We start from the raw sequence: 27,491 nt of genomic DNA, 5'->3' as shown, positions 1-27,491 counted from the left end.
GAAAAACCCCTATAACCTTATGAATAGAAGTATGCAGTTTAAAAAGTTAACCTAAAAGAGTGATGCAGCATTATGGGTATTTTACTATGTGACCTGATTATGTGGTCACTTGCTTTTATAAACATCTTATGTAATCCAGATCTGGTCAGTTAGTGCATTCACTATTACATAAATGATTAAAACTAACAATGAATAATAGCTCAATGGTATTAAAATATCCCCACCTATTCCAGAACAGGATCATTGCAGGACAGTCATTCTCCTCTTTGCTCACATGTTTTTTTTTTTTAGGCAAAATATGTAAAATACATCAAATAAAGGGAAAAAAAAAAATGACAAAGAACTCATGCATTTCTAAAATACAGAATGATTTATTTGTAGAATACAGCATCAATTTAGCAAAAATAGTTCTATTATAGACAAAATCTACTTGGTCTTAAAAGTCCAGTTTATAGTAACAGCATCTTCAAGACATGGGTACCAGCCAGAAAGTGTGTAGATAGCAAAAACAGAAAGAACCATGAAAAAAAAGAAAATAAATATGTACTCACAATTAACAGCATGTTGTACAGAGAACTAGAGCTTCAAGCATGCATTGCAACAATATAATAATATGCAATATGTTGCTTTTGCATAAATAAACTACAAAAGGAAGTAAACATTTAAGCAGTGGGGGAAAATGACAGAAACATACGAACAAATACTCAAATGTGGACATTTTCGATTGTGCTGGTTCTATGATGTAAACAGCTGTAAAAGGGTAGCAGGAAATACACCTGTGGTTATTTTGCACTGTTCTGAAACACTAAACACTGCACAGTGAGCTTTTAGAACTCCCAAGACATTCAGGCACATGTACAGCCAATAAAACATCTCAAACGAACTACAAGTGATGCTTCGCAAAGAGAAAATGAAGCGGCTTGCTTAAAAGTAGTTTAAGCATCCTTTTTTAGATGTGAATAATTTCTTTTCTTAACTCCAGGCACTGGTTTCCTGGCTACAGATTCAATTTCAACAGCTTAAACATTGTCTTACAAAAGACTCTGCATTAATGTAATCTACGCAAATGTCGTGTGAACTGCCGTTCAGAGATTTCTGCACTTACCATGATTGATGAGAATGTGATGATGATGATGATGATGATGATGATAATACAGTGAACTGAGAAAACATATTGTGGCAGCACTCAAATTGGTATCAATGAAACGACACTAAAATAAAGAACATTTGAGAATATGTACTGTAGTTTAAAACTATTATTATCAAATGACGAAGGTAATCTAGTGTCACGTGTATTAAATTAATTCATTAAATAATAATAATACTTAATTTCCAAGTTCTCATATTATTTTGTTCAAAGATGGGCTTGAAACAAGACATTAGAGCTAAATTAGAGCTAATTTTGTGCACACAAGGAGTGTTTGAACTGATATTACAGAATTTAATTAAACCAAGTTTTCTTTTTAAGGAAAAATGCTAGCATTTACCATTTCCTATGTAAGAAGTGGACAATTTCATGAAGAAATCTGATATCAGCATTTGATCCCTCTTTGTCCCAAAGTAAGTCTTTGTCACACTAATAATACAGATTCAGTCGACACTCAAAATACACAAATACAGACAAACATATAAGCAAACAAAAGGCGTTAGATCCCTATTATCTTATGTACCTCTGCAGTAGCTTACTAATGTTGGTCGAAGTGTATTTATATACCATGTTGCAGTTCTTTACATTAACTTAACAAGGTAGGGTTGTATTTGGTGAATGCAACACAGTAATTTTCCCATGGGCTAAATGAAACTGCCACCTGCTTTCCAACCCTCTTGAAAGTGAGAACAATCCAGGCAGACAACCACAGACACACCGAATCGAACAAAGGTTGGGAGCGAGTCAGTCAGTCTAATCCGACTTGTCTTTTTTCTTTGGTGTAACTTTACCAGCCACTGCAGACCCCACTGCCCCGACACCTCCGGTTACCACGGAGACGCCGCCTTTGACCAATCCCACTCCAGCTGCAGGAACGCTTGTCACAGCCGTCTTGGTCAGCTCAAAGCTCTTGCTGCCTACCCAGGCCACTCCCCCAAGGGTGGCGCCCACCGCTCCTCTGGTGAGGTTGAACAGCCCACCTGTCACTCTCCACACCACGCCTGCTTCATTCTTAGGGTGGTCTTTCTCCAAGTCTGAAAAATATTAGGGTAAACAGAAGTGTAAACGATCATTTAGATATAGATTTGAATAATTACAATAAATATTATAAAACAATTATTATTATTATTATATATAAAAATATATTGATTTCTTTGTAAATAATCTGCATGGTAAAATAATATAAAAACAAATATAAATTAAAAATTGTATCGTAAAATAAATAACAAATAATACAAAAATTATATTTAGAATACAATATAAAAATAATAAGAATGATGATTATAAAATAACAGCAACATCATGTTATATGTTATTATTACTATATATGTTAGTATGATTTATCCTTTTTTATTGAACAAAATTAAAAGTACAAACCTTTAATGCATAATTTTATTATTATTTATCTTAAAATCTGTCATTACATAAAAGCCATACTTGCATCACAATATTAAGTTAGACCAGCCAGTGACCAGTTTTGTCTTTTTATGACCAATGTGACTTTTTATGACAAAGTGTCTAATAGTTGATATGCAAACACAAATTCATTTTTATGTTTGTTTTTTTGACACAATAAGTAAATAATTAGACAACAACAATAAAAGTAATATCCACAGTAAATATCCATAGTTATTATTATTTATAAAATGTATTAACAACAACAATAACAAAAAAAACAACATGGCTTTTCCCACTGGTTTTTGTCCAATAAGCAACCACCCAGAAACCACTAAGCAAACCTTATTTGGCAATGTAAAAAAAACTAATGTATTCAAATCCGTCCTCATGCTGCCATCCTTCCGATGGCCCATAAAACACCTTTTACGAATAAATCCAGAGCAAACATAATTATTATCTCAATGCAATTTTTCAGTTAAGAGCGTTAACTAAAGCCATGATTCAAATCATGTGTTTCAGGACACTCACTGAAAAATAATAGCCTTTATGTAAGTATTGTTTATTTTCCTCTCCGTGTTGGTTATGTGAGAATTAAAGCTTCAGGGCAGCATTTTGAAATCAGTTCACATCTAGGCCTGACACAGAGTAATACACTGAGCAGATGTGTTCTGAAACACACACACACACAGGTTTGTTTTTGTGAAAAGTGGGGAATCCCATAGGCGTAATGGTTTTTATACTGTACAGACCGTATATTCTATTGCCCTACACCAACCCTACACCTAAACCTACCCCTCACAGGAGACTTTGTGCTATTTCAGATTTTCAATACACTCCATTCTGTGTGATTTATAAGCGTTTTGAAAAGTGGAGACATGGGGTAATGTCCTGAAAAGTCACCTTCTCCTTGTAATACCCATGTCATACCTTTGTCATTATACAAATGTATGTCCTCATTTGTCACAAAAATGCGCGCACACACACACACACAAACACAAACACAAACACTCTCTGTCCAAATGGCATCATCTTTCCCCTCTGTTGTTCCTTTGGCAGAATACAAAAAAAAAAAAAAAAAGACTCTTTTCCTTCCGCCGGACAACTAGCATTTACACACCCCACAATACTCTACGGACTGTAAACAGAAATGATATCTTTTACATTCATTCAATCAATACTGTCAAGTACGGCGTGGCTGGGTTGCACAATGAGCTCCCCGGTGAATCGATGTGCCACAGAGAAGCTGTGTGAATGACAAGCAGCACATCTTCAGATGAGTCCCGTGGGATGGCGGAGGGAAAACTTCGCGGCACAGTCAAGGTCGCCCCACACGTAGTTCGTACGTGCGCAGAAGTGGCCGTGCATAAACAACAACTGACACGTGCTGAGATAGAACCAGCCTTGATGTGAAACATTTGTGAGATGCGACTACAGGAGATGAACGGATTTAACTAATGCCTGCTTCCCTTTTCTAACGGCCTCTCGCAAATGTCGAAATTCATTAATATGTATGAAACATGCCTACAAAGCTCCTGCTTCTACGAACACCATTTCTATACTGCGAGTTTCTCACTTTCAGCGTAGATGTACGATAACTGCTATGCAGAACCCATTTTTAAAATGGATATCTGTTTTTTGGCAAAACAAGGCAGCTGTTGAGGAGGTCAAGATAATAGTGGTAAGAGACGGCCATCATAGACGATGTTGGCGGGTAAGAAAACTTGCTCCTCCTGATTCCACACATGCAATTAAGACCTAACTCTTGCCATCTGGGCCTGGGGAGATGCAATTGTGCTTTCCACGCTACCAAACCTCAAACCATTTTTGTATTAAGCCTGAGTAAGCAAAATAAGTGATGCATGTTTCAAAAAAGGAATGAGATTATTTCTGAATTTCCATTTTCATATTATTTCCAATGAAAGAAGGGTAGACCAATGACGATGGCTTATGTTTCTCTTAGGATAATAAGTAGGCCTACACAGAATCTGCACATTTTCCACATCGTGTGCCAAGCAACATTGATTTGTGTAAATCATTCGTTCTTGCGTAAATTCTCATATAAAATTGTTTGTAAAGCCATTCTAATGTAAACTCACAATTATATGACAAGCAATTTTCATGTATAATTTTTCGCAAATCCATTGTCATATAAACAATCAAATTCATATCACAAGCTGTTTTTGTATAAACTGTTCATAAAACCATTCTAAGATTAAATTTGTGACGTTCATATGCCAAACAATTTGTGAATGAATTGTTTGATAAATACATTCTAAACTCATTCATATGAGCAGTTTTCATGCATATTGTTCACAAATCCATTCTTACATAAAAAGGGACATCCATGACAAACAATGTTCCCTTATGTTCGTAAGTGCATTCTAATGTAAACTCATTCATATGATGAAATGTAAGAAAGGATGTTTGTAAAACCATTTTTTACGTAAACTGTCATATTCATATAAGTGATTTTCATATAAATTGTTTGTAAATGCATGCTAATGTAAACACATTCATATGACGAGTAATTTTCATGTAATTTGTTTTTAAATCCACTCGAATGTAAACTAATTCAAGTAACAAGCAAAACCAAAAACAGTCGTAAATCCATTTGAATTTAAATAGAGATGCACCGATTGCAATTTTCTTGGTCGATTCCAATTTCCGATTTTTTTGAAAGTGTGACCTGCCGATACTGATTTTTGCCCATTTTCTTTCAAAGAAATATAACTGACAGCTTATACAAACAAAAATCTACTTTTTTTTCAATGCTAAAAAAATTATTTACATAAAAAAATGATTAAACATTACAATTTCTCCAATCTGGACTAAGTTACAGATGTTCTCTCACTTAAACAACTCTCAAAATAAAGTGCTCCGTGACTGGAAAGAGACATAATTAAGCTAAAACATTAAAATAATATGGTAAGACACACCAGTTTGCAATATCAAGCAGCAAAACGAGTGGTTTTGTACAGCTAAAAATAGATGGAAGCGGATGACAACGGAAGCCAGACCCATTAATTTTACAAATGGCCGCACCCACTCTTACAGGAAAAATCAGGTGGATATGAGTGACATGTCTTGGGTATTCTATAGTCTTTGGTGAGCCTGACCGGCCGGTCACCGGTCCGGGCCGATCACGAGGAAAATCTTCTGATTCCGGTCCCTGGCCGGTCAAACGGTGCATCTCTAAACGTGAACTGTCACATTGATATGACGAGCTACTTTAGTGTAATGTTTTGTAACTTAAAGTGTGACAAGCAATTTTTCAGCAAATTCAAAAATAGTTTTTTACATAAATTGTTGTATACATATGACAGTCAATTGTAGTGTAAATTGTTTGTAAATCAGTGCTTATGCACAATGCTGCACAACTGGTGTAACAATCTGCAACAATTTACGTAAGAACAGTATGTTTCATGAATGAGGCAACTGATTGTGAGATTCACACAGGCATCAGGGACAAGTTTGTAAATGACAGCCGTTGTAATTCAGTTAAATTCAGTACAAGAAGTACAATAAAACTGCAGATAACCAGTAAAAGACACTCTACCATGTCATGAATTAAGTCCCATTAAACTAACAGGATGTAAATATGGTCTTGACTACATGCCCATGGGTACTAGAATAACAAATGTGAAACAAATGAGTCTATAATTCGGACATTGCATGCAAATAACCGTCATTAATAGCAACGTGTGACAACAATGCAATGTATGCAAAAATTCTGGATTGCCAAACCAACACATACCGCACAAAATAAAATAGAATATGGCAGCCAAATAATAAGTCACCAACAACATGCAGAAGACATGCACACAATACATGTCACAAACCTCCGTTCTGCATAGTTAAACATTATAAGCTGCATATGAATCTCATATTCAACAGCAAATCTGTGCACATCATGCATGATTTCTGATGAGAACAGAGAGGAAAGACCTCATCCTAATCTGGTTTAATCAGATTACTGACCCAAAAATGGGATAATAGAGGTAGGATCTGACTGAAGGGGAGGAGAGAGAGCACAGCTCTGTGTTTGGATGAATAATTTTTTGCTGTTTAAATCACATCGCTGCGGTAGATAACAACATTAAATAATATAGATCCGGGTTCATCAGCTTAAATTAATAACTATTGACAGAATCCCTGTCTCACTGTCGATTGCAGCAGACAATAAATTTGACTTGTCATAAACTTAAGTAAAAATCTAAAAATTGGTAAAGCAGAAATGAGACGCTCATATGTTTTTTAAAGTACTTATATTAATTCTATAAAAGAATTACAATGATTTACTATATATATATTAGGGCTGTCATCGTTAACGCGCATGCGATTAATTTTACAATCCTTAATGCATTAAAATAATTTAACGCAATTAACGCAAAATTACTGAAGCACAATTTCTATTCTAACCCTTTAACCCAATTTTGCTTCTCTGCTTGCGATTAGATAATTTTAAGACACTAAACTCTGGGAACGTTTTCAGTTCAGTGATCCAGTAAGCGAATGCATTCAAACAATCCGTCCAAAACAGCGCTAATATAAAGGAAACCAGGCTGATTACATCAGAGATTGCAGAGAGAACAGAGACTCGCGTTGCGTTTTCAGTGAATTATTCATTCCAGTGGGTTTTGCTTATATTCTGTGATTGTCTCTGAAGAGCGCTAGCCCTCACATGTCGCGCTGTGTGAAGTACAGACTGAACCGATTGACAACACATCCCTCCGCTGTATGGCCAGATGAGACGCAAACTACATTTTCTTGACTGGATAACCAGTCTCGCTAGTAAAGTTTTGATGGATGAAGACTGCATTCAAGGTAAAGACGATTGTGGTGGCGTACAGGAGTCGTACAATAAGCACGCCTGAGTCCGTTATAATAATGCGGTTATGAGTGCTCTTGACGCACTGATCGCACATTGTATTTATGCACAGGCACAGACATTTCCGTACATTGACGTTGTTTCCACACACATTCACGATAATGTTTTGATTTGTCATGTTTATTTTGCTGTGGTTAGTTATACTGAATGGATCTGTGTACTGTAGTAGATACAGCCCTATAGACTTCTATTGTAAATGCATTACTGCAAACATGATTTTTGCATGTTTTACACATTGAAGGCCTAAATAATTGTCTGTGTTAATTGACAGCATCATGTAATCTGTCACATTGATGGATCTTGAAACATTTAATTATCTTTCCTCATAATGAAATCATATATCCACTACAATTTGCACAGTAAACACCATTGAGATTACACTCAAATACATTAATCCTCCACTATTTGAACAATGTAAAAATTATTCAACACATACAACTACAAAACGCTAAACAGCTTGCTTGCTTTGGAAGAATTACCAATTTATTCTTTTTGACCGGAGCCTTCGGGATCAATCCAAGTCTATAGCAAATAGAAAATGTCAATTTGTCTTCAGATGGAGGAAAGAGAACAGTGCCATTTGAAAGCTTAGATGGAAAGGTTAAGATATTCTGAGGCATGTTACTCTTTCGAGAGCCGGCCCGAGTTCTGTGGAGGGTGAGCATCAGTAGCTAAAAACCCACTCAACAAGCCCGGTACAAAGGTTACCATGTTGGTCTCGACAGTTAAATAAACAAATACTGGATAGAGTATTTCATATAAAAGCACTAAAGCTTTTAAAGAGCGGATCTAAAATATTCATAATTAATCATAACTAGTTATGATTAATTATTCATATTTCCCATGAGCTGATTCGTTACAGATAACACCAATAATGCTGCATTCACAAACCGATAGGCAGAGAATGGAGATAAAGTTTGAGAACAGAAGAGACGGATGCACTGCGTTTTCCTCCAGGAACCTACTCAGACGGGAACATTTTTTAAAAGAAAGAGGAACAATGATCGCAGACTTATAAGTGCATTACCGCCACCTATCTCTCAAATGGACCATTGACACTCCTAACTGAGATTGTAGATAGAGTGTCAATGGTCCATTTGAGAGATAGGTGGCGGTAATGCACTTATAAGTCTGCGATCCACCGTAAAGCAAGAAGAAGACATGCACAGTAAACACCATTGAGATTACGCTGGTGAGAACGCGCTCAGGACACTTCGGACATTGCAGTGAGGTAAAAAACTATATAAATACTGTTCAGTTTCTTGCACAGACCAATCGTTTCGTGTCTTTACACATCAATGTATCGTCACGAGCTGCAGGGTTTAATTTGGTTTTGTTTGTGTATGTTTTTTGATTCTCAAAGCCGTGATTCTCATTCACTTCCATTATATGACTGACAGACTGCAACGGTTTGAGTTAAAAATCTTCGTTTGTGTTCTACTGAAGAAACAAAGTCACCTACATCTTGGATGCTCTGGGGGTAAGCAGATAAACATCAAATTTTCATTTTTGGGTGAACTATCCCTTTAAAGGAGACATATTATGCCCCTTTTTACCATATGTAATATAAGTATCTGGTGTCCCCAGAATGTGTCTGAAGTTTCGGCTCAAAATTCCCCACAGATCATTTGTTATATCATTTTGAAAATGCCTATTTTGAGTGGAAGCAGAAATGCGCTGTTTTTCGTGCCTTTCTCTTTAAATGCAAATGAGCTGCTGCTCCCTGCCCCCCTTTTCCAGAATAGAGCTGCGCCATTACAGCTCGGACCTGCTAAAAACATCTGTTTTGGTTCTGATTATCATGTTTATCGCGCTGAAATCATGTGTTTTAAACCATATTAGTTTAAACTTCTGATATACGGTTTTCTGAGCGCACACGGACAGAAAGCGGCTGTCACAGCATGTGAGTACTAAACTAAGTTCTCATTCACACACAAGTTTACCTTAAAAACACACATGAGTTACAAAAACAGTCGGTTATGTCTATGAAGGTAACAAACAGCTGGGAAATAAATTGCATGTTTATTTTAGATCTGTGTGGCAGCAGCAATATACAGTAAATAAATCAATAAATCCACTGCTCTCTTGTCTCCTCTGAGGCTGGGACTGTAAACGGTGTTCTGTGCTCATCTGTGCAGCCAAAGGCAGAACATTAGCATAAGAACTGGTACACTGTTGTACTTGCAAAATCAAAATGATGGTGCCGTGGGTAGAAACTTACAGATTAAGGGGCGGTAATATTATAATGAGATCCCTAGAAAACGAAGCGTTTGAGAGAGGCGGGGCATAGAGGACCTACAATAATGTACAGTATTTGAAAAATAATGTGTTTTTTGAACATTAAAGCATGTCAACATATTCTGTTACACCAAATACACAAAATAATGATCTTTAAAATAGCATCATATGACCCCTTTAAGAGAAAAAAGACAGTAGAACAAATAGTAGTAAGCAATACAGATAAAAACAAACAAATAATTAAATAAATAAAGTGAGGTTTGTTGTAGCAGGGATTATGCAGCAGGATGCACGTCTCGGTCGGGGAGATGTATGACTATAGTATTGAGCTTACTGTATGTACCAAACTGCCATCACTATACAAACCAGTGATATAGTCCTGTGATTTAGACCTGCCTGACCTAAGCTGAATTGGATAGCCAAGAATCCATTCCCAACCAATCAAAGCTGAACATGTTCCTGAACGAGACTGGGGCTGCCAGCCTCCGGTGTAAATCTGTCGCCTCTGTAAATTTATGAGTCTATATCAATACCCACATCATCTCTCTGTAGTGCTGAGAAATAATGGTGAAAATATTGTTCTCCTCACTTGGCATCGAGATTTACAGCAAGCGAGGGAGCGAATGAGAGAGAGAGAAATAAGAAAAAGAGTAGTGAGAGAAGGGAGGGGGTAATCGGACCTTCCCCAGTGATAAAAACCCCCAGCGGGATTCTGTTCTCTGCCGCTCCACTCCTCTCACCAACAAGAACCGTGTCAACTCTGTCCCTGCTGAGGTCTCTATTTTTAATCCCTGTGCCCGAGTTGCCTGGGGCAAAACACAAAGAAGGGTCAAGTTAAAATGAGGTTTCGTGAGAACGGCCTGGAAGGGAATGTACTGAATTACCATTGGACCTTGCTTGACATGGTGTTAATACAAGAGGCGATGGGGAAAAAAGGGGGGCAAACATGGAAAAATTTAAAAATAGATTGTACGAACATTGACGCGCCAGTATGTTAGGTATTTTGACACAAATACGCATTTAAAATTACTTAAAAAGCCTGGAGGAGTGTTCGCAAAACTCAACGATAGCCGGCTTTGAAGAGCCCACTGCTGCTATGTTTAGAAGCTCCATTCAATGACGAGCTTTGGCAATTATGGGACTGACAAAAAGTGGGCTGAAATGGAGTCTGAATGTGGCCTTTTTCCCTGCTGGCTTGATACAGCTGCATTAAATAAATAAATAACTACCGGTGAACCACTTATCGGAAAGGTCAATGTTTCCACTGGGTGCGCAAGCTTGCTCGCATCTGACCTATCGGGACAGACACGTATGACACTTGAACCTTTGTGCTTACTCATCCCAGTCCTCCCAATGTAGGTTTGTTGACTTCAATAAGCAGAAAAATACTTTTCCTGCCAATCCCGCTGTGGCAGGATCTGATAATGTATGCAAATTAGTCACTCATGTCATTCGCCTTAGATATTTATATTGATGACTGGGACTATTGTGTGATTTCAAATGCCAGTGTAGTTGCTTCACAAGCCTGTAATGGAAGCCCATGGATGCCGCCTTGAAAATCCTAATAAAGCCTTTAAAAGATTCACAAACATGCTCTTTTCGGAGAAACAAAAGCTGTGTTTTTATGAAAACATGGTTTAGACACATCCTACAATATTCACCGGTTCGTTATTAGCTGATATCTTACGTGTCTATTGTGTGATTTCTGTGCTTTGAAAGATACAATCACAATTGTGTGATTTCAAATACTAGCATAATCTCTTCACAAGCTTACTAAAAATCGAAACAAATTATTAAAAATTCACAAACATGCCCTTTTTGGGAAAAACAAAAGCTGTTTTTAATGAAAACATGACACTTCCTATGAAGTTCACTTGCTTACCAATGGCCTATAGCGTACTATTTTCATTATTTATTAGCCTAGCTCATACTATCATCATTAGCCTGACATTTATAACCTATTAGCATTTAACTCCGTATTCATTATTTTATTAACCTAGCTCATGTCATGTTCTTTAACCTATAGCTCACAATAGCTTTAATAGCTTATTAACCTTGCTCATGATATCTTCATTAGCATTTAGTTGCGCTATATTCAATCTTCATTAATATATTAGCCTCGTATGATATCTTCATTAGCCTGTTAGCACGTAGTCGTTAGTCTTTGAAAGATACAATCACAATTGTGTGATTTCAAATACTAGCATAATCTCTTCACAAGCTTACTAAAAATCGAAACAAATTATTAAAAATTCACAAACATGCCCTTTTTGGGAAAAACAAAAGCTGTTTTTAATGAAAACATGACACTTCCTATGAAGTTCACTTGCTTACCAATGGCCTATAGCGTACTATTTTCATTATTTATTAGCCTAGCTCATACTATCATCATTAGCCTGACATTTATAACCTATTAGCATTTAACTCCGTATTCATTATTTTATTAACCTAGCTCATGTCATGTTCTTTAACCTATAGCTCACAATAGCTTTAATAGCTTATTAACCTTGCTCATGATATCTTCATTAGCTTATTAGCATTTAGTTGCGCTATATTCAATCTTCATTAATATATTAGCCTCGTATGATATCTTCATTAGCCTGTTAGCACGTAGTCGTTAGTAGTTAGCATGCGATCTTTATTAACCTACATCTTACGTCATTTATGTAGCTTACATTATATTCATTAGCATATTAGCCTAGCTCATGCCATGTTCTATAACCTACAGTATAGCTCACAGTTTCTTCAATAGATTATTAGCTCTGCCTGTGATATTAGAGGGTGCTGTTGTGGGCTCCATGCTAATAACCTCATTAGCCTATTAGCATATAACCCACAACATCTTCATTTGAATATTAACCTATAGCTCACGGCACCTCTATAAACCTATTAGCATACAGCTCACACTATTCAATAATTTATTAGCACAGAACTAAAACAATCTTCACTAGATATAATACTGTTTTGTAGAATATGAGCAGTTCTGTGCGACGTCTAGCTCAATGCAGTAGATTCTGTAAAAAACACTTTATCTCTGTGAATGCAAATCATCACCTCAGCTAGAAGAGACTGTTTAGTAAGCACGTTCCATCAAAGTCAATCACGACTATGACTTTTGGGACTTCTTAATGGTGTGAGTTCTCCAAGCATTTCTATAGGGAGTATGGAAGAATGCGATTTTACCATCCACTGTCATTGTAATGAGCAGCTCTGACATTCTGCCAAATATCTCCTTTCGTGTTCCATTGAAAGAAAAAATGAGGAGCTTGGAACGACATGAGGGTGAGTAATAACAATTTTCATTTTTTGGTGAACTGTCTCTTTAAATATCAATCAATTCTTTTAAACAGCTTTCAAACAAATCATTTTACAGTACAACAAACTTCACTTCAGTGTGTCAGTTCACAGTCCACCGCAGCAGCAGATCGAAATGAAACACAATCTTACTCCTTCAAAGAGATAACCATGCGATCTTGGTTATATGACAAAACTTGTGGAAAAGCTCTACTTTTAGCCACCATGTGCCTGAAATTGTGATTCTATGATCCTCAAACCAAGGCCTGCATTTTTATTTTAGTGTTATGACACTGATCTCAGATCAGACATCCCTTTATCGTTAGAAATTATAGTCAGAAGATAGCAAAAACAGTACTGATCTAGATTCAGTGACACTAATAATTCAAACAGTGTCTATCTTCCCCAGATGGATTTTGCTCCCATACAGTGTGTGATTGACAGGCGGATGACACACGCTTGCACTTCAGTAGCTACAGATGGAGGAAAAAAATCTTGCCTGTTCCTGCTGAGCCTACTGGAGGAAAACCTGGCTTGCGGTTCCTGCCCCTTCCTGCTTTTCATGTCAGATTCGGTGCTTTGGGGATTTAAAGACACATCAATCCGCAGAAAAAGTCTCAGAGCATGCCGAAAGAAGCCACGTACATTGAACCTTATCATCCGTAGATGAAACAGCAAGTGTAACTGGAATTTGCGGTACAGACTCTGAAATATATATCAAAGAGTGAAGCTTTTAAAAGTGGAGATCTCTCATATCACACACATCAAAGGGTTTAGGCTACATAATGTTTGGACCTGCAACACTGTGACCATTCAATGCAGAGTGCTTCATTTAAGACGTCCCACCCCAAGCATGTCTCTTGAATTATAAATCAAGCAGATGGTGTGCAGAATCGTCAAGGTTAGACCGTAAATAATTCAGTGCAGGCAAACCACCAGTTCACCCCCACTGCATTTTTTTTGGTTTACTGTTGGTTTTGCCGAGCAGGGATTTGCATTGATAGCAGTGTGCAACAACACACCAATGAGAGATTCTGCTGACTGGGGGCGAGACGTGCACAAAATAACTTTATTATTCTTTCATATTTGATGGGACAGATGTTCCTCAGCGTTTTTCCCTCCTCTGGCTTATGCTAGGAGTCTCAATATCAAAAGCATTTATATATATAAAATTATACAAGTAATTATTGCATGTTACAAAAATGTAAATATTAATATTACAAATAATATAAAAAGGAATAATTTTTCATAGCAAGAAAAGAAAAATAATTGTTGAAAATAATACAATTATAAAGTACAAACGATTAATCGCATCCAAAATAAAAAGTTTTTGTTTACATATATCTGTGTACTGTGTATATTTATTATTTATATATAAATACACACATGCATGTTTATATTTAAGAAAAATATGTTTTGTTTATATATAAAACATTAGTATTTTAAAAATATATACATGTATGTTTGTGTATTTGTATATACACATCATAAATATACACAGTACACACACATATATTATGTAAACAAACTTTTATTTTGGATGCAATTAATCACGATTAATCATTTGACAGCACTAAAAATTATGTACATTTAATATGTTAAAAATAAATTAATATTAAACCTAAAATAAATTAACATTTTCATGGCAGGAATAGAATTTTTGGACAGAATAATAAACAATTATACAACACATTTAAGCACATGTATAAAATTATGTAAATTTAATGTTAAATTAGATTAACATTAAAACTAAAACTAAATAAAATTTTCATGGCAAGAATAGAATTGTTGGACCAAATTATAAACAGTACAATACAATACATATATTGCATGTATAAAATAATGTTAATGTAATATGTTAAAAATAAATGATTAAAATAAAAAAAAAATTTCATGGCAAGAATATAATTATTGGACCTGGTGGATGATTACATTGGGCAAAAAATAAATAAATAAGTACCAGAATATCATAGAGATTTGTGGGTGGGTTCTTATGATTTGGGCTAGTAACTAACCAAGTAGCAAATGACACTGAAACACCGGTTTTCATGTCAAGAAATGGGGGTTGAGTTGACCCATGAGCTTTGTGGTGTCCTGATTTACTCTTCCACAGTAAGCAACACAGGGCTGAGGACAGGTGTCAGGGAGAGAGACAGAGACAGCGAGACAGAGAATGAGTAAAAACCAGAAAGACAGAGAGGTAGTTGGTGAGGAAAAGAACAGAGAAAGCGAGAAAGAGAAAAGGAGAGAGGGAAGGAGAGATAGAGGAAGAGGAAGCTGTAATGAAGTGTCATAATTTACCAGTCATACTACAGATGGCAAGTCGGCTCCTTGCTGTTTTTCATTGTTCTATGCCAAAGAGCAGGTGGAGAGCAACTGTCAGTCCTTTGAAAACAGTCGTAGAGAGAGATGCATTCACTCAACCTGTCATTTCACCCACCATTATGTTCCCTTTCTAAAAAAAAATTATTTCCGCTCGTCATGGCAGAAGAAATAATTGGATGTGAAAAGCATGGTCACATTCGGGTCAGAGACAGCCTTTGCCTTTCTTAAATTAAATCCAAACTGTTTGAATGTGATAAATTTCTGCCTGTCTCTTTTTCATCCCTTCTCTATTGCTGGATATTCTCATTTTTCTGAATATTGTTCATATTATCATTTTCATAAATGGTCCGTTCCTTTCACCCACAATTTCCTGAAAGGACACTTTCATGACATGAATCCTCACACCCTAAAGACATTAAGGACAACAAAATATATTTTAACTGTTCTATTGGGAGCTATTGCTTTAAAAATATATATCTGCAGTCAGTATAACCTATATATTTGCCTTTATAATTTGGAATCTGGAATCTGAACATAACAAGCTCATCCTAATCAAATAAATGCAGCTCCTAAGCTCATCAAGGCTGCATTTATTTGATCAAAAATACAGTAAAAACAGTAATATTGTTTTACAATTTAAAAGAACTATATTCTATTTTAATATATAATTTATTACTGTGATGGCAAAGTGTCACATGATCCTTCAGAAAACATTCTAATATGCTCATTTGCTGCTCAATTATCATCAATTATTATTGGTGTTTAATTATTAATCATGTATTATCTATACGTTGAAAAAATTTTTTTTGATAAAATAGTTCAAAAGAGAAGCATTTGTTTGAAATCAACAACTTTTGTATCATTATAAATGTCTTTACTGTCGTTTTTAATTTTATGAAATGTATGCATTTAAACGTTTTAATATAACTTAACTTCTAAATGGTAGTGTATCATAGTATGCACAAAAATATTAAGCAGCAAAAACTGATTTTAACATTGATAATAATGAGAAATGTTTCTTGAGCAGCAAATCAGCATATTAGGATGATTTCTGAAGGATCATGTGACACTGAATACTGGAGTAATGCCATCACAGGAATAAATTACTGTTTAAATTATGTTTAAATAAATTTTTTAAATAATATTACATAATATTACAATTTTATTATTACTCAGATTTTTCATCAAACAAGTGCAGCCTTATAAGATAATTTTTTTATCTGACCTCAAACTTTTGAATGGTAGTATATAATAGGAAATTACTTTTCCAGACTTGACGGTTCTACAATTTATCACTGATTTGTTTTATGGCTTACCTGATATAAATGGGCTGGTTGGACTGTGGAGATACGTTTACATACTAGACTCAACTCTGATTTGAAAAGACTAAATAAAATCCTGTTTTCAATATTTTCTATGTCTCCTTTAAAGTCAGCCTTTGGAGAAAGAGACAGAAAAATCTCAGATTGCGCTGTAAAAAAAATTAAAATGTTCTCCCTGGAGCAGTCATAAGTCCTTCAAGGCTATAGAGCAAAAAGTTCTAAGAAAAACTCCAGGTTGGGCTGTGATTTTACAGATAATGAAATGGTCTGTAAAGCTAGATGATGCACATCAGTCCTGATGGCTTCCGAGTTTCCGTTTTTTTAGAGCATATGAGACGGCCCAGCAAAATTTCCTTTGGTTTGTTCAAGTGATAAATGTCTCCCTGTGATCAGACAAGCACAGAGAGCAGTCGTTCGCAGATGGTGCCCATAGCTACTGTCCAAAGGAAATTGACAGTATCTATTTGTGTGTACAAAAGGTACAGGTTCCATTCATCTCTGGCCATTAAAGCTCAGAGGCTCGAGGGGCAGGAGCTTAGAGAGCAACTGTAGCCCCAAAAATAGCAAAGTTAAACAACAAAGAAGGCCACATATACTTAAAGGTGTTGTGTTTTTTTCAATAGTAAAATACTTTGTTCTATACAAGCTTAAAGGGTTAATAGGCAGTGTTATTATGGTTATAATGGTTAAAACTAAAACAAGACATTTTCATTAACCAAAATAAAAACATAAATGGAAGAAAAAAAACGAATACACATTTTCATGGCCCCAAAACTAACTAAAACAAAATAAAAATAGCCACAAATGATATATATATACATTTTTTTTTATGGTTTTAGTTTTAACTATAATAACCCTTCCCTGTTCATAGGTTGATTTCCCTGAAAAGTGTTAGACTCTGGTGTTATCAAAACTTTGCCCAACATGGTAACACTGTCTCAACCAATGGCGTGAGTATCGGGGCGGAGCCATACGTTGGCCAACCAGGAAGGAAACCTGTTTGAAAAGTCATTACTTTTGCAATTTGGTGACGCTAGTGGTGCAGAAACGACCCACTCCAGCTTTAAGTCTATGATGGATAGCAGAATAAAAATAATCATCCAATAGAATCTGTTTCAACATTAACTAGACAAATTATAAAATCTACACCAAATTACCTAGAATTTAATTTACCTTCACAGGGAGGCTGCAATTTCTTTTGCGCCACAACATCTGATAATTCTTAAGTAATCCATCTACGCCAGCCTATTTTTAATTAAACGCATTACTTACGATGAAAAACAAGTCGTAAGACCGAACCTAAAACTACTGGCTTCTTTCCGCACTCGAACCGATTCATCATCCTGTTCGGGGCTCTTTGATCAGCGCATATGTTGATCTGTGTTTTCGGCTATGGGGACCTAATGAAAATGGCGATGCAGAACCACAGGTGGATGATGCACCAGGAGCCTCGTGCGGCTGATAGTCCATCCATCATCCTTTTACACAACATCAGATTGAGCCCCTCATGCGCACTGGACCTGTCAGGATGATGGAACAAGCGCACAGCTCCAAGCAAACAGGACAGAAGTGCACAAATTCAATAAAACACAATTTTTTAGCTATTATTAACTTGATTCTTTTCTTTATGACATAAAAGCGAGATTGATTTAATTTTAGCTGCTCTCGTAGGCAAATACACACCTTGAATTGTAATTGCACAGGGCGGTTTGAACGATTGCTGGGTTTGTGCTTGGGTGAGGTTAGATGAGAAGCTCAGCATCAGGCTACGTGTGGCTTCACACAGCAGCAAAATACAGGTTGTCGGTCCTGTTTGGAGTGCTAAATACAGGTATGTTCATTCGTAGACAGTTTGGTTATGAAAGAGTAACAACTGCATTCTGTGCCCAAAGTGACCATCTTAAATTTGAAAATCAAAACTGAATTTTGAGAGCAAGCTGTGCTGTATGAACAAAATCAGTCAACTAGTTGTCAGAAACATCTTTGACATATAAGCACAGGCTTTGCATATTATTCTTTGCTGTTAAACACAAATATAAGTAACTTGTACACGCCATCCTGGTGACTAGCAATAATGCTATTTAAACTCAAATAGACTTTCCTTTGTGCTTTTGTTTGCCAAAGACATCAAAATGTACTTGAACAAATGCACTTCTAAATGAATAAATGTACTTTCCTACTGAATCTCATTTTTGCTGATGATTCTTCGGAGTTTGCTATCTGAATTAATTGTGATTAGATAAAAATAATGTATCATACAGTATATCATAGAATAATGGCAATAAAAGTTGTTTTATTGAGTTGTCTTCATGGGCTGCATGCACTAACCATGTGAGCAGTGCAGTCTAACTCAAAAACAAAACGATTCTTTTTAGACAATTAAAACAGGGTTATTATAGTTATTATAACTAAATGGCTAAAATGAATAAAACTAAAGCTACAAAAACATTTGAAATAAAATAAACTTGAACTGAATTAAAATAAAATAAAACTTTATTTCAGCTAATTGTCAAGGAAACATTTCTCATTTTCATTTAATTATAACTTGAAGGAGCTAAAATAACTCAAATTAAAACTGAAATAAAAATGTATGAAAAATATATAGACAATTATAAAAAAAGAATAATAAAAATGACAAAAACAACAAAATTACTAAAAAAAGACTTTTAAAATTTTAATAAAAACTATATTAGTATCTCAATGCTACTAAAATGACACTAATATATAAGAGTATCATACTATTATTTTTAAAATTTTAATATTTGACCACAAAATGTATATGGTCAACCTAAAAGAGGTAATGAAAAATGTCAGAAAAAGGGGGTATCGTGCAGTCGTAGTGAGACAAAATAAAAACAAAACAGAACTGAACCGAACCAAGTTTTTGGCCTACTAACTGTGAGGATGAAATACAAATTAAAGTGCTTTGAGACATTTCCTACAGTTACTGGTTGCCATAGCTACAGGTATTACAAGACAATTTAAGACTCACACCTGCTAATAAATACAGCTGTCAATCCCCAACAATGACTGTGTGAATTTATCCAATCATATGCTAAAAACACAGGCTATGAAAGTCAAAGCAGTACTGTAATTACTGTCAAAAATGTCAGTTAACTGATATTTTACGCATTTGGACCAACAGAACCAATGACATACATAAAAACACTTAGACAGGGTACTGATGTCTAAATGAACACCTCAATGAGTATAGTGCTTCAGATAAACAGTAGAACCAGAAGCTCAAATTAGCTGACAGACTGAATCTATCGTGTTGTATTTCTCAGGTTTACGTCAGTTCCAGCCTGTTTGCTCGGAAAATAAGTGCAATCACACCGACAGGTCTTGACAATCTAACCTTGATTGAATTTCGCCATCCCTCTCTCGCACTAAAACACTAAAAGTAAAATTATTACCACCCATAATTTGTTAAAAATTACCGCCCTGCCTTTCGCTCTGTCCTCACATTTGACATTTACAGATGAGGCAACAGTACAAGCTCGAGAATAAAATCAGATGCAAATGTTGCATCAACAGAAGAAACGGTCTGTAAACCGTACACTGTCTGCAGCAGCGCGAATGCCTTTGGGAGAAAAGATCCATTTTGGCTGTATTTTTCCACATGAATATTAGCATGTGGACTAGCCTGTATGGTTCCGCTCCAAATCCTCTGTGACTATGTCTGACCTCAGTTGACCATACGCCCTAAAGGGACTCATTCTGTCTACAACATCAGGGACATTTCAGGAAATAAAACTTACTGGCTTGATAAAACATATACATGGTTTCTATAATGATGAGGGTGTAAGAAACGGGTTTTGATGCGTCCCACTCCCGTTGAATCTTTCACAAAGTACTTTTGGGGCGAACCACGTTATCAACATGAGTATCATTGCAAGTACTAGCGGCTGTTTACCACTGTAACTAGGTAGCATCTCGAGACGAGAAGATTCTAGCTTCACTGTTTTATTCATGTTTTATTCACACTGGACTAGCCACCAAAACTTTACAAACAGACAAAGCAGCACCTGCAAGAGATGCAGAGAATGTGAGCTGTTCTCCCAAGTCAATTTATTCACAGTTATGGAACATTGTCACATTATAATAAGTGTGATCAAGAGCATGCAAAGATGCACATTATATGTAATCAGTATTGGTTCACTTTCGCAATTTAATATGGATTGTGTTTATACCACAAAACTTACTGATGTCATAAATGATTCAATCTACTCTTGAGTTCAGTACACCTATGCCAAGCTAATACACTGAGCAGACAGCTTGCAAAACATAAGCTTAAAAAAAAAACATTGTGGCTGGGGAAAATTCCTGTTCAACACCAATGACTCCTTTAAACATGTTCTTTTAGTGAATAAAAACATCCAATAAGCATTATAGTCTCATTTATAAAAAATGACTCTTAAGAGCAGGTTCTTTTAATGAATGATTCAAAAAGACTTAGAAATTGCTGTTTGAATCAGTCAGATCAGTCAACACAGCTATCCTTTAAGGGCTGCAATAAATTATCAATAAAACTGTTAATGAAAACAATCAACAATGAATTTAATTATTGATTATCAGCATCTGTGCATTCACAGAAAACATCTTAAAAATCCTTACAGACATGTAACTTTACAAACTATTTATTACTATTATAACTACTATTATTGTATAAATGTGGCTTTTTATTCAATTAATAGAAGGACATAATCGATATATCAATCAATTATCAAAATAATCATTAGTGATGGAATAATTTGAATACATTCATGCACACACACACACAACATGTAAAATATTATAATTGTATCATAATGTAAATATTCCATTGTTAGTTGAAACCGTTTAGTGTTTTAGTGATACAATACTTTAATAAATTATATGTAACTAACGATTATTTCAGTAAATTTACTCATTAAAGGTTCTTTCAGCCAAAGGAATCACTTTGGGATTTTAAGGAGGCTCAATTTATTGAGTGGACTGAGTTTTTCATGACACCATTCACATGAGCCAAGCGGACTTGGGTGCGGTTCACTTTCACACCAACCGAACTCTGTCGACAAACAGATTCCAGTCCGCACCCTGAGAGAAAGCGGCATTCTGGGCTTTGAAACCCAAAGCAGATCTAGCAAAGGTCGCTGAGATACTGAACTAGGATCATTCTGCTTGTACTTCAATCCCTTCTGCTATTTGCTCAGTGATATTAAGCCTGATCCAAACAATTCCCCTCCTTGTGAACAGGCCCAATGCACTTTGTGTACTCAAGCTCAAGACTAATTTCTCATAAAACACCAGTTATCCCGATCACAATTTTCAACAAAATAGACAGTTTGATCCACCTGAAATAGCTTTATACATCTACGGATCAACACACCCTGAATCAGAATAAATAACTCAAAACACATGGCCCAGATCCGAGAGATTCTTGTTTCCAGCAACAAAGACGGACAGCATCTCAGCGATATAATAAACTATTTCAGAATCCGCACCGAGGCAGCAGCCAAAAAGCCAGAGGGCAGGCGTTTGCTGTTATGCAATCACCTGTGATGCACTGGTGGGCAGCAGGCACAGAGGATCCCAAAGCAATTTATAGCAACATAATGCAGCCATTTAAACTAAAGAGATTGTTTCTGGCAAAGCAGCGGCATCAGAGCCTTCACCTCGAATAGACTTTTTATAAAGAGACAACAAGACAAGAGAGCTTTGTTTCTTTGTGCCGTCCCTGGACATACAGATCAAATAGAACAGAGAACAAAGGGAGGACATTGATCATGGGTTGGATACAAAAGCACACTTTAACTTAAACATGTTCAGTTACTGAAAGATCTTCAGCTCTTAATGAAAGGCTTTAATAGAGCCTATGTGCCCGTTATTAACTACAGATGCAGTCCCGTGTGTACCACAGAACACCTGCAGTGCTTTCTGTCAAACGGTTTGGAAAGATGAATGGATTTGGGAATTAAACTTACTTAAATCTTCGTACATTTCGGCACTCCAAATAGGCTATTAGAGCGATATTTCACTACAGAAATCTTTATTCATCTTATGTTGGTCAGTGTGGCCCTCTGCAGATCACTATACTTTACTACAACATTAAAAAGTAATAAATGATGGTGTATTCTTTGATCAAAATCAACCAGATTTCCCTGAGGATTTCTGTGCATTTTGAAATCTATGTTAATAAGCTGGACAAAAATCAGTGATTAGAATCACTTATGAATATTTTACTAAGTTTTCCAAATACAAATATATGTTGTCGTTCAAAAGGTTGGGGTCAGTAAGATTTTAAAGGGGTCATATGATGTTGCTAAAAAGAACATTTTGTGTATTTGGTGCAATGAAATGTGTTTATGTGGTTTAAGTTTCAAAAAACACATTATTTTCCACATACTGTACATTATTGTTTCTCCTCTATGCCCTGCCTTTCTGAAACACGTCGATTTTTACAAAGCTCATCGATCTGAAAAGCAAGGTGTGCTGTGATTGGCCAGCTATCCAGTGCGTTATGATTGGCCGAATACCTCAAGCGTGTGACGGAAATGTTACACCCTTACCATATTGTGATGATGCCCTGTCAGGCCGGAGCGATGATTCAAAAACATGAAAACCCATCATAAACGAGGTATTCGTTGCATCCAGTGGGGACATAATTATGGATTATAATGACTTATACTGTCTTTTTACGCGTTGCGTTGCATCGCGCCGCGTAAACATAAAACCATGTCTGCATTTATGATCGGAGAAATGACAAACAACAAGCCCTGCTCTACACTGCCCAAAAAACTTGATTTAAATATAAAAAATACGTACTTACAGTCTGTGTGTCAGAACAGCCGGCATTGTAGTCTACCAGGATCAGTAAACAGTCCTCCATAAAATGGAGCTGCACACATCTGAATATTTGGGTTGAAGTGTTCTGTAACAGTGTTGTAAATACAACCACTGATTTCTAGTCGTGTCCATTTTTGGAAAGCCAAACAAAGTAGTTTCGCTTTCACAACGAAACACAGCGTCACACACGGCGGGCTAGAGTGAGCGGCGGCGGCCTACAGTGAGCAGAGGCCGGGGGCTAGAGTGAGGAACGGCCGGAGGGTTAGAGTGAGCAGAGGCGGCGGGCTTGAGAACGGCGCGGCCGGCGGATTCGACAAAGGAGGCTTGCGGCAACCACATGTGACGACCCCGGGCTGGACTCCGCTTCAAAAGCCGATCCGGCGATCCACAGCGCGAAGTTGTTGTATTTCCTCAGCAACCAGCACGTATCAGCTCCAGGCATGACGAAGCAGATATCGTCCTCTTTTGGAAGACCAAACAAAGTAGTTTCGCTTTCACAACGAAACACACAGCACCTTCACGACATGGCGGCGGCAACAACAATACTACAGCGAGAATAAAAGTTACATTTTCTTTCTTTGCGTGAACATTTGGGTGGCTTTATGCAAATCTTCCCACATAGGGACATAGACATGTGGGGGCGTGTTAGAACGAGCCGTTTTAGGTAGGCGTGGCTGACTCTTAACTTTTATAAAGAATATTTCTTTGGATTTGAGACTTTAGTTTTTGCAACTTTACAGATCTTCTTTATGCACCAAGAGCTTGTAACACTCCAAAGAGAAAGGAAAAATTGAAAATCGCATCATATGACCCCTTTAAGACATTTATAATTTTTTTTTTTTTTACCAAGGGCACATTAAATTGATCAAAAGTGACAGTAAAGACATTTATAGTGACACAAAACACTTTGGTCATAAAAATATGTTTGTTGCAAATACATTTTTCTTTAGGAATTTTAAAAATGACAAAAAATTCATTTCTAGAAATTTGTACTTTTGAAAAGCCACTTGTTACACAACAGAACACTTTAAAATAAACCAGTGAGGGCAGAAAAGTGACTAAAATGATGAAAAACTTCAGTGCTTGTCATCTAAAATATAAAATATATATATTTTCCTTTATACGTTCATATGAAGTTACCGAAATACATAAACAAACATGGTTTTATCGCCATATCAGCATTAAATGTTGAATAAATACATAAAAATAATACAATATACATTTTTTTTAACCCTTGTTTTTATATTTAAAAAAAAAACTTTCATGGACACATTACACCAATAGAAATACATTAAATAATACTATGAAAGCATGAATAAAGCTGAACATACCCTCAGGTGGTTCTTCACGCAGGTAAGGAGGAAGTTCTTCATTGTTAGGGTCAGCAGGTGCTTCCTCGATCACCTCAGTCTCTGCACTAGGGCCCTTCAATTAACATGATTATACAGTTCACACTGTCAATACATAAAAACACACGCTACAATGCAAGCAATAACAGTCATTCCTGTTATGCAGTACATTTTCATGTTCCCAATTCATGTCTTATCATATATCTGATAAAATATTAAACTCACAATTTTAAAAGACCATCATATTACATTTGTTATTCTTTACACCACATCATTATTTTACCATATTAGTTATTTTTAGTAGCCATATTGGTTTTACAAGATAAATTACACACGGTCATACCTCAATGTGAACTTTGATAATTGTTAAACAAGGACTAATGACATCATTTTGGTGGGAAAACTGCACAAGCATAAGTAGCAATACATTTAATTGATTTCAGTGCTGTTTTTTTAATATTATTATTTTTTCCACTCTAAAACATTCCATCATGTATCAAATATCAAAATTCATTTCAATTTGATACCCTCACCTAATGTAATTGTCAATCCCTCACTAAACAATTATAATTACTCATCTTGTCAGGAATCCTTGTCATTGAGTAAAATAAATCAAGCATGAATTAGATTTCACAAAAGTTCAGATGTTTGGGCACATTTATGAAATGCACATTTATATGAATATGTATTCAGATTACAAACAAAACACTTATTTCTGCAAAGTTATAGAGAGCAAAAGATACTGCATAGCAGGAATGACCCAATTACAACACTAATCAAATCATCATAATCATAATCTCTTCCCTTTTACAGCCTCTGATACAGCTAAAATCATAAACTTTATGGCTGCAAAAATAAAAAAGTTAAATTGCATAGCATACTGTGTATTTTGCACCATTTATCATGCTGATGAAATATTATATCTAGGCATCGACTTATTGTCAGCTGCCTATCTATTTATCAGAGAGAGATAACACAACCGCATTTAATGCCACAGTATCAAAAAGGCCCGTATGTAAATATAACTATTCAACCGTTTGTGTTCGTGCAGAATCAGGTAAGAACAGGTTTGGCTTTATACGGTCACGCAAAACAAACCAAATCCTCCACTCACCTTCATTACGGAGGCTATTAATACAGCCGTGCTTTAAAAAGCGCGTCTCTGCACTTCAATATTGATGGACGCGCAAGACTATAGAATGGAAATAGCGCTTAATACGAAATAAATACAGCGTTTGCTATGTTTTTCATGCGAATTTAAGCGGAAGTGACGTCGGGATGTTTACGGAATTTGGGGATGACGTTGAGCTGGTGGTCGATAGGGGGCAGCAGCGCGTTAATTATACTCACTGACAATGACTCTTGGAACTGCAGTTACTAAGGTATTTTGACAGAATGTATCACAGTAAGTGTTTCATTAGGAGGAGAGAGGTGTTGTAATAATGTAAAATATGTGAAAAATAAAGTGTTTTTCGAACAACCTAGTATGAGAGCCTGTTCTAGTACACCCCCAAAACAAAATCAAGACTTTGTAAAAGAGCACAACAGGACCCCTTTAAACTACATTTTTATGCCTGACTTATTTCTTAGAAAAACCAGAACCGTGACATATATTTGCCATATTTGGCCTTTTTGTGTTTCTCAAAATCAAACTTAAGGCAATCATTGCAAAACAGAGCAAATAAATACGGTATTTACATAAATGATTTTTTTGTTTTGTTAAGATTTTATGGTTTAAGGCTTCATTTTGTGTAGTTTTGTAAGGTTTACAACACCACAGATATTTAGGGGAGCATTTGTGTTCAGACCTAAATTAAATTAGTAAGAGATTAGTGTCACAATACACTTTATTATTATTATTTGTATTTATTTATTTATTAGCCTATATCATTTTTAATTATTATCAAATGCATGTCGCATATTAGCTACACTTCTTTATTTATGTTTTAAACGTTTGCCTTACACTCTTGTGTTTTATGAGCATGTGGGATTGTGGTGATTCATAACGGAGGATTACAATCACATTAATGACAGGTTTCTCACCTTTTATGTCTCCACTGTCAGTCCTGACAAACCATCTCTTACCTGCTGCTAAATAATGTATCACCTCATCAAAAAGAAGACTAGAGGTGAAACGGGGGTGGTTTTAGGTTTTATTGTCTGGAAGTAAAATTGATGTGAATCTAGGCCAGAGTTCACTGGACAAGGCATTAAGCTTTGCTGTTAAAACGGTGTTCAGAAATGTTGTGGAAAGAGAGCATAAATGGGCTTGACCTGTTTAGCAATTATTAAATTATAATGCTACTCTTACCATATGGCACATTTTTCCAATCATTAATTTTTTTTTTTTTACTGTACTATACTACTATTATATTTGAAGTCTTTGTTGACCTATTTATCAAATAATAAATTTTAATGCTACTCTCAGCATATGGCATATATTTTTCCAAATATTAAAAATTATATTTTTCTTAATGCTACTATTTGAAGTGGACCTGTTTAGCAAATATTAAACTGTAACTACTCTTAATATATGGCATATGGAATTTATTTATTTATTTACAACAATGCATAATCTTTACTGGTCAAGCATTTAAAGCATCCTATCCTAATAATTTATTAATTATTCATGACATCAACAGTAAAGTCAAAAAGGTCCTGTAAGGACAGCTGCTTGAGATAGAGGAAAGGTAAGACTGGTG

At 35.8% G+C, this 27,491-nt stretch overlaps 1 protein-coding gene across 1 annotated transcript; it reads right to left on the bottom strand.

Moving 5' to 3' along the window:
* Nucleotides 1-347: 347 nt before the first annotated feature.
* LOC107589169 (transmembrane protein 263-B-like) lies at nucleotides 348-26,079 on the bottom strand. Its single transcript, XM_016277529.1, has 3 exons — nucleotides 25,904-26,079; nucleotides 24,772-24,865; nucleotides 348-2,181 (listed from the first exon to the last, which is right to left on the bottom strand). The coding sequence occupies exons 1-3, from the start codon at nucleotides 25,907-25,909 to the stop codon at nucleotides 1,901-1,903; spliced, it is 381 nt and encodes a 126-aa protein (XP_016133015.1). The 5' UTR covers nucleotides 25,910-26,079; the 3' UTR covers nucleotides 348-1,900.
* Nucleotides 26,080-27,491: the final 1,412 nt, after the last annotated feature.

The sequence above is a fragment of the Sinocyclocheilus grahami genome, unplaced genomic scaffold (genome assembly GCF_001515645.1).
Source record: "Sinocyclocheilus grahami isolate Dianchi unplaced genomic scaffold, SAMN03320097.WGS_v1.1 scaffold113.1, whole genome shotgun sequence".
NCBI lineage: Eukaryota > Metazoa > Chordata > Actinopteri > Cypriniformes > Cyprinidae > Sinocyclocheilus > Sinocyclocheilus grahami.
The sequence above is the reverse complement of the archived record's forward strand: the minus strand, read 5'-3'. Positions and strand labels throughout refer to the sequence as shown.